General features: G+C 36.2%; 1 protein-coding gene across 4 annotated transcripts in view; it reads right to left on the bottom strand.

The window, feature by feature from the left end:
* Window positions 1-15,982, bottom strand: part of CTNNB1 (catenin beta 1) — a 38,599-nt gene that overhangs the window by 10,829 nt on the left and 11,788 nt on the right. For 3 of the 4 annotated variants that reach the window (XM_045798164.2, XM_045798166.2, XM_045798165.2), the window contains exons 2-6: window positions 2,081-2,141; window positions 1,422-1,649; window positions 969-1,222; window positions 604-842; window positions 313-514 (exon numbers count right to left, since the gene is read on the bottom strand). In XM_045798164.2, coding sequence (XP_045654120.1) covers window positions 313-514; window positions 604-842; window positions 969-1,222; window positions 1,422-1,649; window positions 2,081-2,093 — 936 coding nt within the window. In that variant the 5' untranslated portion in view covers window positions 2,094-2,141. Of the gene's footprint in view, window positions 1-312; window positions 515-603; window positions 843-968; window positions 1,223-1,421; window positions 1,650-2,080; window positions 2,142-7,325; window positions 7,386-15,982 lie in introns of all 4 variants that reach the window. The other variant, XM_087870118.1, reaches the window with a different exon arrangement.

The raw sequence follows: 15,982 nt of genomic DNA, 5'->3' as shown, positions 1-15,982 counted from the left end.
CTTCCAAACAGGGTCTGGCTCATATATATGCTCTCAAACCCCTCTACTTCCTTGGAATACATGAATTAAATAGTAATTAGATTATCATATCTCGGTGCCTATCACCCACCTAAGAATGAAAGCTCTAAGTTTGCCCACTATATCCCTATCACCTAGCTTCATACAAATATTTAAAGAAAAAGAGATGTCCAACTTTTTTTCTAGGATATACACAAAGGCTGAAGTGTACAAAGAATGTGTGAGAGTCCACAGAAGGACATGACACTAGATTCCCTGGTGCTCCATGAACCACATTCAGAAAAATTCTTTTACCTTGCTTTCTTGATTGCCGTAAGCTAAAATCTGAAGGCAGTCGGTTGTAATAGCCAAGAATTTAACATTTGTTTTGTTGAGCAAGGCAACCATTTTCTGCAGCCCACCAGCTAAACGCACTGCCATTTTAGCTCCTTCTTGATGCAATAAAAGGTTGTGGAGAGTTGTAATGGCGTAAAATAATACAGAATCCACTGGTGAACTGGGAAAAAGAAAAAACCCTCATCAGAAATGCTGTGATGGCACTCTTTTCCTTCTTTAACTTCAAGCATTCTGACCATGTTTTCTTACCCAAGCATCTTCACCAGGGCAGGAATGCCCCCAGACTTAAAGATGGCCAGCAAGCCCTCACGGTGATGAGAAAGATTGTGCAAGGTCCCAGCAGTACAGCGAGCTGTTTCCACATCATTTGTATTCTGCATGGTGCGTACAATAGCAGACACCATCTGAGGAGAACGCATGATGGCGTGTCTGGAAGCTTCCTTTTTAGAAAGCTGATGGACCATAACTGCAGCCTTATTCACCACCACCTAGAACGTACAGGAATTAAGAGACAGCATTAGTTTTCTAATACAGATACTGGGTAGAGGTTCTGAGGCTCGTTCCTTGACAGTTTCCTTCAAAGCAGATTACAAGCTAGCCATATCGTTACTTACCTGGTCCTCATCGTTTAGCAGTTTTGTCAGTTCAGGGATTGCACGTGTGGCAAGTTCTGCATCATCTTGATAGTTAATCAAATTTACAACTGCATGTTTCAACATCTGTGATGGTTCAGCCAAACGCTGGACATTAGTAGGATGAGCAGCATCGAACTGTGTGGATGGGATCTGCATGCCCTCATCTAACGTCTCAGGGAACATAGCAGCTCGCACCCTCTGAGCTCGAGTCATCGCATACTGACCATCAATATCTGGAAAAGATAAATTCAGCACTCACTATCCGTAATTCAGCATTCACCTGAATTCGTGCTATCGTAAGTGGTAAGGTAACATCGCAATCACTCCCCTTTTTTTACCACACCATTTTATTAAAGCGATTACATACTAACTTTCGTAAGAATCATTCTCAAAATTGCCCTCTGACTTATACTAAGACGGTAACACTCTTACCAGCTACTTGTTCTTGAGTGAAGGACTGAGAAAAGCCCTGTTCCCACTCGTACAGGACTTGGGTGGTATCCACATCCTCTTCCTCGGGATTGCCTTTACCACTCAGAGAAGGAGCTGTGGTAGTGGCACCAGAATGGATTCCAGAGTCCAGGTAAGACTGTTGCTGCCAGTGACTAACAGCTGCTTTTCTGTCTGGCTCCATGGCCATGTCCAGCTCCATCAAATCAGCTATAAAAAAATCAAACAGCATTAGCATTACTACCACAGAAATGTTATCTTCATTTAAAAAATCTGCGATATGCCCACTGAAATATTGTTAGGAACAGTCAAATCTGAAAGACAGCCAAGAATAACAACGATAGCCAGGATTAGCTCAGTGATGAAATATCTACACTCTTAGGGGACCACCTAACAGTTACTCACTGAATTAGTGGAAGAATGGTACTGCATCCAGGCTCCAGAAGCAGTCATCCAGACTAGATTCCTGCTGGTGGCTTGTTTGCTATTTCACCAAGCCATTAGGAGTGAGCAGAAAATGGAGCAAAAGGTGGCCTGACAAGTAAGCAGGGAGAGAGTAAAGCAGGGGGATCTGAGCCAGACTGGGTTAATGGCAATGAAGTAGAGCCCCGATTCAGTAACTAAAGACTCATGATACAAACCTTGGGTAGCCATTGCCCACACAGGATTTTCAAAACCGTTGTATGGTGTGCTTCAGATACCCTAAAAGAGTTAATCAAGTCATTAGGATTTAAAATTAGTTTGGTTTTAGTACTTTTCAGTCACTAGGATGGCCTGCTAAACATCGTGGACTATATCCACGAAAAGCCCCAAATTCCCTTTTATCATGTGAAAATAAAACCCAGACTCCAGTCTCCTCCCAACACTCAACCACAGCTCCACCACTGCTGAACCTCTAAGTAAAAATTCCTCTTTAACAAGCACCTCTTTTTAAGTAGAAATACAAACTACGGTTATTCAGGATGTCAGAAAGCATAATTACTGTTGCAGACAAAGAAAATTTATAGGGAAAGCAAGGTGGGGAAAAATAAAACTATTCAAAATCAACTCCAACTTGAGGTCCCAAAAGGCCTCTCTCCCTTTTTAACTTCCTTCACTGAAAAATTCAGAGATCTTTCTGGACAGTGGAATTGGACATGGGATTTAAAAAAACACCAGATTTCATTAAATGGTTTTTCTTTCCTGATACAATACAATGCCATCTAAAATACTTTCACAAAGCAGGTTTTGGCGACTGGATCAGAATGCTCGATTTCAGATTTTTACTAAGAAGTAAAATTACTTTTCAAATGTAAGTTTGCAACACAAAAAGCACCTTTTTAGTAAAATTTTTCTAGTTCAAATTTATAGCAATGATGTATTATAAATGTACGTATTACTGAATGTAATGCTGTTTCGATTATAAAAAATTTAATCACTCATTACATATACATCTTAGCATACATGTTTGCATTTTGGCACTATTATGTTATAATCTGAAAAACACTGAATCACACGGGAAACTACTTGCAAATGAGAATTGTTTAAAGGCTCATGGCCACTAGATATTCCTAATAACAAAATTTCCTTTATCACTAAGTATTCCCCTAAACAAGTTTACCTTGCACTACAAATTACATATTGGTTTACCAATATGTAAAGATATGGACTAAAATATTTTAAGTGTGAAGTGTGCATTCTATCAATGTAAAAAGAAGTCTGAAGTTGGAAACTACTGGAGTCCTATTTGCTCTATGTAAAGGAAGCATGTATTAATTATTCCTGAAATTGCTCTTCAAGTACTAGATTTTTATAACCACAAAGATCACCTGACACGAAGAAATGACAAGAGTTGTGAATACAATTGTTCCTAGTGTCCACGATAGAAACAGTTGACAATCTTTGTACACAGCAAAATGAAAAACAGAAAATAATAAAGGCGGTTCCTGTCAATAAGAATCTTTTAAGATACCAAGCGGGATTATGTGTTTAATGTTTTGATTCAAGAGGACTGGAGTGGGGCATAGAAACCTGAATTTTTAATAAACATTCTAGGATGCAGGAGTGATCCACAAACCACACTTTGAGAACCACCCAAGTTCTCTATTCACCAATGCTGCATTTTAGCTTTTATTTTTCTACCCCTCTGGAAACTGAGCTCCCCACTCCAGCTGCCAGTATATTTCTGGGGAAGGCGACCTAAAACATGTTCTGCATTGGGCTCCTCCTTTGGCCAATGCCACAGGGCTCAGAAACCAACTAGTTACTATAATATAATAAACAATGTGTTAATCAACTGTTTATGTTATTGGTAAGTCTTCTGGTCAACAGTAGGCTATTAGTAGTTAAGTTTTTGGCAAGTCAAAAGTTATATGCAGATTTTCCACTGGGGGGGGTGTGCCCCTAACCCTTGCGTTGTTCAAGGTTCAAGTGTATATGGCTTCAAGGAAAAAACATTTATAGTATTGTTTCCTTGTTGTTGATGCAAAGGCAAAAACATTTAGCCATGTTACTGCATAAAATCTGCTCATGTGGGCTGATCTGTAATTTGACCATAATCTATAATGATTTTATGGAAAAAAGCAAGCTCCTAGTCCAAACTTACAATACCAATTTGTTTGTTAGGGACTTGTAAATACTATTATTTTTATAGCACTAAAAATTTTATGCAGCATACAAGAAAAGTATTCTTGCTCTTCACTACAGTCCTATGTGTGAGGAGGCCAAGTGTCAATCCAGCAGGTTGAGAAATAAAAGGTAGGAAGGAAAATGGGGATCTACATAAGCAACAGTATAGCCAACTCACTCCTACATTACTCTGCAGACAAATCCAAATTTTCCAAAAATATGAGAACTATTCACTTTAGAAATTTCTTTAGAAATTGAATATAATGTCCAAAGAGAACTAGGCCAGAATCTTGCCCAAAAGGAAAGCCTTACTCATTCTTCCTCTGGAAAGAACCTTCAGCCCACTAAGGGCTGGTTCCTCTCCACCACACCCTGCCAATCATTAGAGGCCCAATTCTAGAGGTCCCAATTAACCAAGGCTTACCAAACACATCAGGAAACATTCAATATCAAAGGAGAAGTTCAAGAAAAACCTACAGAAAAACTGACTCCAGAGTAACACAGAATGTTAAAAAAAGGGTAAGTGTGGGGAAGGAAACAGAATGGTTCAATTTATTACCCTCACAAAGATTGGAGATAATAAAAAGTTCACTAGATAACCAAAGTTGAGAAAAAAACTCTTAGAGCATAAGAAGAAAGATGCTCAATATACGAGAGAAGGAACAAGATGATCAATCTAGAGGATCAAAGCTCCAACTAATGGGCATTTCAGAAAGAATTAGGAGAAACAAAAATGGGGGAAAGCCCATTAAGTACCAACTGAAGATAAAGGGGGGATAATGCTAACAAATTATGAAGTACTAAATGTTCCCAGATGCAAGTGATCACTAGCTACAGACTACATTAGAATTCTTTGTGTCCTGCCAGCTATATCACCACCAAGTGGTGCTTTAACAAAGAAAGAGGATTGCCAGGATTGCCAATTTATCCAGTTTAGTGAGGTAATGGATACATGCACCCTTCCTTTTACTTATTATTTAAACATGTATTCTTTCCAGTTATCTCAAATTTTATCTAATTTTGATTTAAAAATCTGTAAGGGTTTAACAAGATATGGGATAGAAAAAAATATACATCCTTTATATATAGTAATTTCTACCTAGGTGAAAAGTTCATACTGATCCACACCTTATTCAAAGTATTACTATACTTTTTCCTTCAGCTTTTCTAATAGGACTACTTAAGCGTTCTAGGCTTTTCTTTTTTCATATTAGGAAAAATTTCAAATATGCAGGAAAGTAGACACAACTGTATAATGAAGACCTCACCTACACTTAACGACTGTTAATATTATGCAGTATTTGTGCCCTCCCACAGAATAATTTTAAAGTAAATTACATACATTAGTTCATTATGTGGCTATAAAAGGGATGTATTTTCTTGCATACCAGAACATTTTTATAAAAGATTAGCCTTACTAGCTGCTACTCAATTTCACAAGGAATGGATTGGAGCCTCTACTTCACCCTGTATACTTTAAGTGGCCTTCTGTCAAAGTCTATGTGAGAATTCCTGACACGATACAGGTTTCACACTAAAATTTACTTCTCCAGTTCCCATTACGACAAATTATCTTAATTACCTTAGATTTTACAAAATTTGAGTATTACTAACTAGGAGTAACTTTGCTACGTAAAAATAAAGCGGATCTATTATAAAGGCACAGTTTTATACTGGCAGTTCATGCAAACAATTCACTTTCCAATAACCCGAACTGGAAGAACCAAAGCCAATCACTTACTCTGTTTTCAAGTAGAAAACACAACTCTATTTCAGGAGCATGATAAACTTATGAAAAATCCTCAGGGATTAAAAAACATTCTAAGGAAAATTTGCTTTGTAAATCTAAAAGTACATACATATGCATTTTTATAAGCATCCCTACTAATACCTTGCCAGTTAAAAAATTTATAGTCTCCTCGAATCTTCCTGTTTGGGCACTTTTCAGTTAACACTTGTAAATCACAAATCACTCTAGTTTCCTTCCTACTTTTACTCTTCAGCTATGTCTTTGTGTATTCTGAGGAGTCTTCCTACACCAGCCGATAAAAAACAAGTATCTAATGACATTTTTGCTCCTCCAAAACTCCTAACGTTAATGCCCTTTGTATTTTTATTTTTTTTTTTTAAAGATTTTATTTATTTATTCGACAGAGATAAAGACAGCCAGCGAGAGAGGGAACACAGGCAGGGGGAGTGGGAGAGGAAGAAGCAGGCTCATAGCAGAGGAGCCTGATGTGGGGCTCGATCCCAGAATGCCGGGATCACGCCCTGAGCCGAAGGCAGACGCTTAACCGCTGTGCCACCCAGGCGCCCCCTTTGTATTATCTTTAAATACATAGGTGTAAAAATGGCTATTAGAAGAAACATGAACTGTCTGTGAATAGGAAAAATGAGGTCATTTCCCAAATGATCTCTCTTCTTTCTTCATTTTATTGTCTTCCCTATTCTCCACCCTACCTACAAAATAGTATATGCTTAGTATAAAATAATATTTTTCTTTGTCGTTCCCATAATAATGATACACAGTTAATGACATTTTGGTTTATTCAGTATTTTATTAAATTTACTATTAGGTACTCTTTTAATATAAACATACAAAAACCAATTCCTTGTACTACAGACCCTAACAAAATATTTTCATCTATACTGTATCCTATATCTGTACTATAATTCAACCAAATCTCCCATTCTTGAATATATAGTCCTCCCTCATTTAGTCTGCTATTCAAACAATGCTGAACAAGAATGTCTGCATATAAATGATTCTGTTAGTTTCTTCTACTTCCCTTCCGCATGAGGGCTGCTCCAACTACGGAGTTAAAAGGGTAAGAATTTATAAGGCCTTTGATACACAGCTCCATAATACTGACGGAGCATAAACAGACAATTTTCAAAGAAGGCCCTGTACGAGTGGCCAGCCTACCAAGCAAGGTGTGAGCAGCATCAACTGCTAGCTCAGGATAACCTGAGGTAGCCGGTCCATCCATCTAATGTAACACACCACCCAACACTGCAAGTTTTTCTAAATTCTAAAATTAAATGCTTACATTTCTTGTTTGTTTGCCACATGCAGCCTTTTTGGCTTGCCAGATTCTTAATGTAGTCCTTTTATATTTTTATAAAGTACATGTATATGTTATGTATAAGAAACTCCTTGAATAATCATTGATATAGCATATTTAGGCCTCCTGTGTATATATGAAAATACGATTTTACTATTTAAAATAATTCGACTATATAATATCCTTTACACTTCTGATATATACTTAGTCTCACCAATGAGCAGGTTCACACGGAATCTTTGGTCAGTAACATAATCCTAAAACAGTCCAGATCCTTCAGAAAAAAAGAGAATGTTTTAAAACACAATTTCACTTCATCCACTCTGAACAAATCACTACAAAAAGCAGAGTTTTACATCAGCCTGTATTATTAATCTAAGCAACCAAAAAGATATTTTAAAACACAGCTATTTTAAAGTATATGAGAAATAGCCTTTACACAGGCACATTTTTATAACTTCCAAATAAAATTTTATGCCAGCTAAGTTAAAACAAAACAAATAATATTGTTGATGTAGTAAAAGTACAAAGACTACATGCCAGCTTCTTAATACCTGGGTGCAAAGGGAATCAGGAATGAAGGGTATTAAAGATGCCTTCAACTCCTCAGCATTTTTTTTATATCAAATAAATACAGCAAAATTACACACATCTCTTAATCTGGGTCATCGGTGAGTACATGGCTATTTGTTACATTATTCTCTGTATCTTGCATAGCAAAAATAACTGGTTAAAAATAAGGAAATAGCTCTACACTGGCATTTCAGATAAACTCCAAATAAGATTTAAAAAAATATAAAAATGCAACTATCCATAAAAGACACAAGTATTTCATGCACACTTTGGTCAAACCAGACCTAACAAACTCATGTCTCAAAGATGAGGGTAAAATAAACACTCCTGTCTCCTTAAAGAGGCGGCAGTCACAAAAGCTAAGCAGGCTACACATCTATTTTAGAAGGCTAAAGACTATAAAAACTATGTGGGAGGGTCTGTTTCAATTATATCCTAAAACTGAAAATCCTGTTTCTCTCAAGTTCACAAAATGATGATTAGCTGAATACTTTTTAACTTGAGGACTTTCTTTGTTAACACTCTAGAGACACTTTTACACCCATTTTAAGTTACAGTGTGATAAGGCTGCACAGAAAACAGTTCACAGTTAAACTAAATTTTTAATAAAAAGGACCATTATGTACAAACTACCTTCCTATATACAAATAGGTTAGAAAAATATAATCACAAAAATCTCATTCATAAAAGCAACAATAAAAACAAAGTACTTACAAGATTAAACGGAATTACGTTTTTCTGACTGGAAAACTTTTATATTAATAATATATTGTTGGTTTTCTCTAACTTAGTTTATAAACAATGTATTCCACCCAAATTCTCAGATTTCTTTAGCACTGAAAATGGTGAAGTTCATTTGGAATGGAAGTATAAAGACAATAATAACTTAATAAAAGACTGAATAACTATGAGAAGGGACCAATTCTATCAGATACTAAAATACATTATAAATCAACAGCCACAGCAATTAAAGAATTGTATAACTGGGATATGAATGGATAAGGGACTACTGTAATCAGACAACACCAAGATATAATATGGCAATTTAATAAATGAAAAAGGTGATACTTCAAGTAGCGGGAGGCAGGGGGACTATGTGATTAACAGTATCAGGAGATGGGCTTGTCTTCTAAAAAACATTTCTTTTATCCTCTTTTCATTTCATCTATTTTCATTTCACTATGTTAAAATTTAACCTACATTCATCAAATATTTACATGTAAGAAATAAAAGGAGATAAAACAAGGTATTTATAAGGGTGCTATATATAGTAATAAACAATGGTAAGAAGCCAAATAGAAGCATGACTTGAAACTCTGAAACTGGCAGGGCCATTTATGTGTGTACATAAAATTTTTAAATTCCAGGCTAAAAAAAAAAAAAAACAAAAAAGAAAACAAAACACCACATGCAAAGTAATTCAAAAAATGACATGCTGGACACAAGACAGGTGAAGTATGATTAAAGGAAAGGCTAATAATATCCATAGTACACAAAGAACTAAGGACAAATCAATAAGAAAAAAACATCAGGAAAAGGGCAGGAACCATCATTTCAAAGGAAAAATAGAAAGCAAGCAATAAATATACACAGAAGAATGGAAATTCATTTATTTTTTGCTTATCAGACCAGTAAAGATAACCATTAGTTTGTTCTCTATGGTTAAGAGTCTGTTTCTTGGTTTGTCTTTTTCCTTTGCTCATTTGTTTTGTTTTTTTAAGTTCCACATGAGTGAGATCACATGGTGTTTGTCTTTCTCTGACTTATTCTGCTTAGCATTACGCTCTCTAGCTCTCTCCATGTTGTTGCAAATGGCAAGATTTCATTCTTTTTTATGGCCAAGTAATATTCTATCACATAAAGAAACTACATCTTCTTTACCCATTCATCTATCAATGGACACTTGGGCTGCTTCCATAGTTTGGCTATTGTAAATAATGCTGCTATAACATAGGGGTGCATATATCTTCTCAAATTAGTGTGTTTGTATTCTTTGGGTAAATACCCAGTACTGGAATTACTGGATCATATGGTAACTCTATTTTTAATTTTTTGAGGAAATTCCATATTGTTTTCCACAATGGCTGCACAAGTCTGCACTTCCACCAACAGTGCAAGAGCGTTCCTTTTTCTCCACATCCTTGCCAACACTTGTTTCTTGCATACATGGATTTTTTTTTTTTAGTACAGTACTGTAACAAATGTATTTTCTCATGATATTCTTCACATTTTCTTTCCTCTAGCTTACTTTATGGTAAAAATACAGTATATAATACATACAACATACAAAAAAATGTTTTAGTCCTCTGTTTATGTTATTAGCAAGGGTGGTTTTTTTTTTTTCTATCAACAGTAGGCTATTAGTTAAGTTTTGGAGGAGTCAAAGTTATACACAGACTTTGGACTGCATGGGGTCTGACGCCTCTCATCTCATTACTCAAGAGTTAACTGTAGTTAAACTGGCAGAAACTTTTTAGAGGGTAAGTTGACACTACCCATTAAATATAAGCAAAAATACCCTCTCAATTTAAAATTCCATTTTCAAAACAGAAATGTATTATGCAGGAATATTCACAGAAGTATGCCAAGAGGTCTCCACAGTGAAGCATTCATAGAAATTACTGGAAATTACCCAAATGGTCAACAAGGGAATGAATAAAAAATAATTTATCTATTAAATGGAATTTATTTTCATCCACTGAACAAATATGTAACACCTTTCATGTTACTGGTTTTGCAATAACAATGAATAAGAGAGTCAAAGAGTCAAACTCATACATCTAGTAAAGCTTGCATTCTACTATTAGAAAGTTAATGAAAACGTAACAATTTAAAGAACTACTGTGAAGGAAATAAGGTGAGAACAGAGTAACTGGTTGAGGAGGAAGGCTACTCTAGATAAGAGTGAGGGATGATGGAGGAACATTTGAGCAGAGGAGGAGGAGGAGCCAGCCAACTAAAGATGGGGCAGAACACATCACACAGAGAAAAAGTGCAAAGGAAGGTAATGAGCTGTTTGGTAAAGGTACTAAAAGGTCACCAGTTTAACAAGAATCAGGTAACTATTAAAAGAGGAAAAGGACCAGGTCAATAAGGATGTAGAATAAAATCCGAAGTGCACTAGGAAGCCACTGGAGGTGCATGTACTGTGATTTAGGCCTTTTAAAGTTTACTCTAGTGTCTGTATGGATAAAAAAGATGATGAGGAGCCAAAAGAAAAGCAGGGACAGCAATCAGGAAGCTACTATAAACTGTAAATCATCCAAGTGAGAAGGGGTAGTGGATAACTATGTAGCCATTAAAAATAATGAATTTTTTTTAGGGAAAAAAAATTCAACACATATCTGATATGCAAAACACTTGCATATTTTAAGATTTTTTTTGCATACATTCCCAGAATTAAATTTATATAAGTAATACATTAGTATTAGAAATGATATTTCTCCAAGAAAATGTATCATTTAGCCCCATATGTGTTAGCCAGTGATACTGAGCATTAAGGAAATGTTTCTAAGTATGAAAGCTAAGTGGCCTATAAAATAGATTTTCTGCAAAAGAAATGTGGAATCTTCTCAGCCAACCATTAGTACAAGAAAAAGAAAAACGCTAAAAGAACAAAAAGACCTATTCTTTGGAAAAATAATGTTTTCCAAAAGCAAGCAAATCAAACACTGCATTTTTTTGATATTTAGACAAATAACATTTTATTTAATTATATAAATAATTTCCCTATTTTTAGTTTAATAGAGATTTTCATTCAGTTCTTGTTCTATTAAAATGGCACTACTCTAAGAATCAACTGCATTACAAAGTAATGCCAGATTTAATTCACTGACTTAAATATATTTTACAGCAAATTTTTGGATGTTGCCTTGCAATATCAGGTAAACATCTAATTTTGCCCTTGACATACTTAACAATGTATCATAATTAAATGTTTAGTAACTTGAGTTCTGAGTTTAATATTACTCCATTCGATCTTCCCAGAAACCTCACATACAACATTCCCCAAATTATCAGATTAAAAGCCTAACAGCAGTTAACATAAAAGTATAGCTAATAAACTGCTGCTCAGTTAAAATTCAAATCCAGGTCTTCCATTTAAGCTCAGAATCATGTGCCCCTTTTAATCAAATCATATATCCCACCCCCACCTGAAAGCTAAGGACAACTGGTAATTAACAATGTTGCAGATCAATGCAAGAGAGAGGTTAGCAAAAAGAACTACATCCTTTCAACAGTGACTACAGGAAAAATCAGTAAATAAAACAGTCTAAAAGGCCAATCACTACATACTTCATACTTTGACTCTGTGCCTAGCTAGATGGCACTACTGCTGACAAGAAAATGCAAAATTTTCAGACACAAGCTTATTATGCCAAGGAGATGTAAGAGTTTATTTCAAGAAAGTCTCCAGATGTTAATCTCTAGGTTCAGGCTATAGGCAGAATTAACAGCAAAGGACTCAAAGACTTCTGGAAGTAATGCATTACTTTATACCCCTTAGCAATAACCTCCCTCTTTTTCACTTGTTCTAAGAGTTTCTCACCATACAGCACAGAGACCTTTTAAAAAAAGAAAAAAGTTCAACGTGTGAACTCTGTGAGGGCTGGGGCTGGCTGTACCTTTAGTTTCTCATTGTATCCAAAGTGCTTACCACATACCAAGCTTTTAAATATTTGATGGACTGAATGTGCCAATAAGAAAGATGTTCAAAAACTAGACAGTAAGACAAATGAAATATAATACAAAGGCTTAGATAACCAAAAAACATTTATATATGACCTATGAGACTTCTTAACTGCCTTTAGGAACATGAAGGATTCATTTATAAAGAACATACCTCATCTGAAACAGAGGTCAGCAAACTTTTTCTGTAAAGGGCCAGACAGTAATTATTTTAGGCTTTGTAGGGCATTAAATGGGACTACACCAAAACAAAAAGCTTTGCACAGCAAAGGAAACCACCAACAAAATGAAAAGGCAACCTACCAAATGGGAGAAAATATTTGCAAATGATATATCCAATAAAGATTAGTATACAAAATATATAAAGAACTTACAAAACTCAACACCAAAAAACACCCCAAATATCTAATTAAAAACTGGACAGAGGACCTGAATATACATTTTTCCAAGGAAGACTAGTTATAAAATAAATACATCACAGAGATGAAAAGTACAGCATTGGAAACACAGACAATAATACAATAATATTGCAATAGCATTGTATGGTAACAAATGGTGACTATGCTTATGATGAGCAGTGAGTAATGTAGAGAACTGTCAAATCACTATGTTGTACACATGAAACTTTGTATTTACAACACCGTCTGTCAACTATACTTTCAACAATAAAAATGTTTTTTAAAAAGGATCTTTGTTGGAACTACTCAACTCTTATTATAGTGTGAAAGCAGCTAGACAATAGGCATACAAACAAGCATGGCTGTATTCCAATAAAACTTTACTAATGGAAATTACAAATTTGCAATTTCATGTAATTTCACATGTCATGAGATCTTATCCTTCTTTTGACTTTTTAATCAGCCATTAAAAAATATAAAAACTATTTTTAGTTCTCAGGCCACACAAAAACAGGTGGAGGACGGTAGTTGCCCATCCCCTCACCTATTTATTACATACTTTCACTGAGAACAAACCAAAGGCAACTGAGTTTACAATTAAGTACATTAAACCATATGAAACCAGTAACAGAGAGGGTTAAGTAAGTAAGTTAACAGGTTGCTGAGAAGTCACACACTGCTTTTGCCTGTACCTCCAGAAACACGTTATGTGAAAAACAAAACTGAAACAAATGACATATGAAAGCCACATCAAGACCATTTATTTGGGAAAAACATTTCGGGCCATTAAGACCAGATATGGACTAAACCAGAATTAGGCTTCAATATATGTACGCCTTTTAAAATCTTTTTTTTTTTTTTTTTTTTTATACTCTAAAGATCTCCAAGTCTGCTTGAAGGACCCTTTAAACTGGCTACCAGGTCCTGGCAATGATTCTAACCTGGAAATTTAAAAAACACAGAGGACTCTGCTCCATCCCCATGGTTCCTTAACCCAGTAGGGCTGGAATAGGACCCTGGCATTGCATTTTTAAATTTATTTAAAGTGTCGTACATGTTGCTGACACTGCTACCCCCAGCAAAAGGCTACAGCTGTAGATGAACCATATGATCCAACTCTATGTGTGCAACAGCAACTCAAGTTAAATAATAAAACAAATATGACTCCACAGAGTAACCACAGGGTCAGCTCTTTAACAAACACCTTTCATTAGGACAAAAGATATTTCTTAACACAGATTCTTACTGTAACCTTTTTTAAAAACATTTTATTTATTTATTTATTTATTGAGAGAGGGAGAGAAAAAGTGCAAGTGGGGGAGGGGCAGGGGACAAAGGAGTGAGAGAATCTCAAGCAGACTCTGGGCTAAGCGCCAGAACCCCACACAGGGCTTGATCTTGGGACCCTAAGATCATGACCTGAGCTGAAATCAAGAGTCAGATGCTTAACCAACTGAGCCACCCAGGCGCCCCACTTCTTAATCTTCAGCAACCTTCTATACCCCACCATGCATATGAAGTTTATGTTACTCTCCCAAACAGGCATTTTGGCTGCCTTTGACAGCCTTACCATAGCAACAGGTTTCATAATCATGAGGCTCTCTTATATTTAGGAAGAGTAGCAGAATCTTACAGAAAGCAAGTGAGCTAGGAAGCTTTTATTTTCAAAATGTGACTACTTTCATTATCTCAATGCAAAAAAACTTCAAGGAATGGCTCTAAATCTCTGTTCTATTTTAAGCCCAAAAATACACCAGTAAATTAGTCATAACCTGGAGGTATATATGAATGCCTCACTGGTAATATTATGTTGTTTTCTCGATTTGCCAATTTGTGATGTTAATCAAGATTTTCTGTTCCATCATAAAGTTTCCCCACAATTCCTTCATTTACTGAAAAGTTCAAGGATATAGCAATACTAATGGCATAAATACAACGTATGTGTAGATTTCATTTATTCAACAAATGTTTATGCAAATACTACACGTGAGGAGGTATAATAGATACTGGGTAGACTGTGGCGATTAAAGCAGACATGGTCCTTGAAACCTTGATAGGGAGATAGACAATAACTGAATAAACAATTATGAAAAGCGATATGTGTATAACTAAGTAACAAGTGGAAGAAGGGAGTGGAATGACACAAGGACAAGTGGAAGATCCTTAGAGTGTCCAAAGGCTTCTTGAAGGTAACCTTCAAAAGCTGAGACCTGAAGGATGCAAAAGAGACAGCATGTAAGGAGCAGAGCAGGAACATTCCAGAAACAGAAGTAACATGTGCAGAAGCCCACAGTCATAAAGACCTGATCACTTTTTTTTTTTAAGATTTTATTTATTTATTTGACAGAGATAGAGACAGCCAACGGGAGAGGGAACACAAGCAGGGGGAGTGGGAGAGGAAGAAGCAGGCTCATAGCGGAGGAGCCTGAAGTGGGGCTCGATCCCATAACGCCGGGATCACGCCCTGAGCCGAAGGCAGACGCTTAACCGCTGTGCCACCCAGGCGCCCCAGACCTGATCACTTTTAAGAACGAAACCTTGAGACCAGAGTTTTAATTATAGTGGGAAAGTGAGAAAAGGAGACGAGGCTGAAAATAGCCAGATCCTGTAGGGTTCTCTAGCCTTTGGTAAGGAATGCATTTTTCCCCTAAGTGCTACTGAAAGTCCATGAACGTTTATAAGCTGGTGAATAACAAAATCCCATTGCATTCTTAAAAGATTTTATTTATTTACTTATTTGAGAGAGAGAGCACACAAGCGTGCGTGTGCAGGGGCGGGGGAAGGAGCAGAGGGGAGTATGGGGAAATAATCTCAAGCAGACTTCCTAATGAGCACGAAGCTCAAGGCAGGGCTCAATCCTAGGACTCTGAGATCATGACTTGAGCCGAAACCAAGAGTCTGGATGCTTAACTGACTTAGCCACCTAGATGCCCCAAGATCCCATTGAGTTTTTAAAAAGCTGGTTTTGTTTATAATAGGAAAAACTGAAAAGAGGTCAAGACATAAAAGGAAACCTGTAAAGAAATTATAGTAAACAGTCCAGGTGATGGTGGTGCCTTTAGCACAAAAAATAGCTACACTGGAGAAATACTTTGAAAATAGAAACAACAGACTGCAATAAATTAGAGAAATTATAGCAGGGTAAGAAGAATTAAAGAAGAATTTTAGGTATCTGGGTTGAGCAATTAGGTTGTGATACTGAGGTTAGTGC

This window comes from Ursus americanus, chromosome 20 (assembly GCF_024610735.1).
Source record: "Ursus americanus isolate L20-20 chromosome 20, mUrsAme1.1.p, whole genome shotgun sequence".
NCBI lineage: Eukaryota > Metazoa > Chordata > Mammalia > Carnivora > Ursidae > Ursus > Ursus americanus.
Note: the sequence above shows the minus strand (reverse complement) of the source record. Positions and strands in the feature narration are given on the sequence as shown.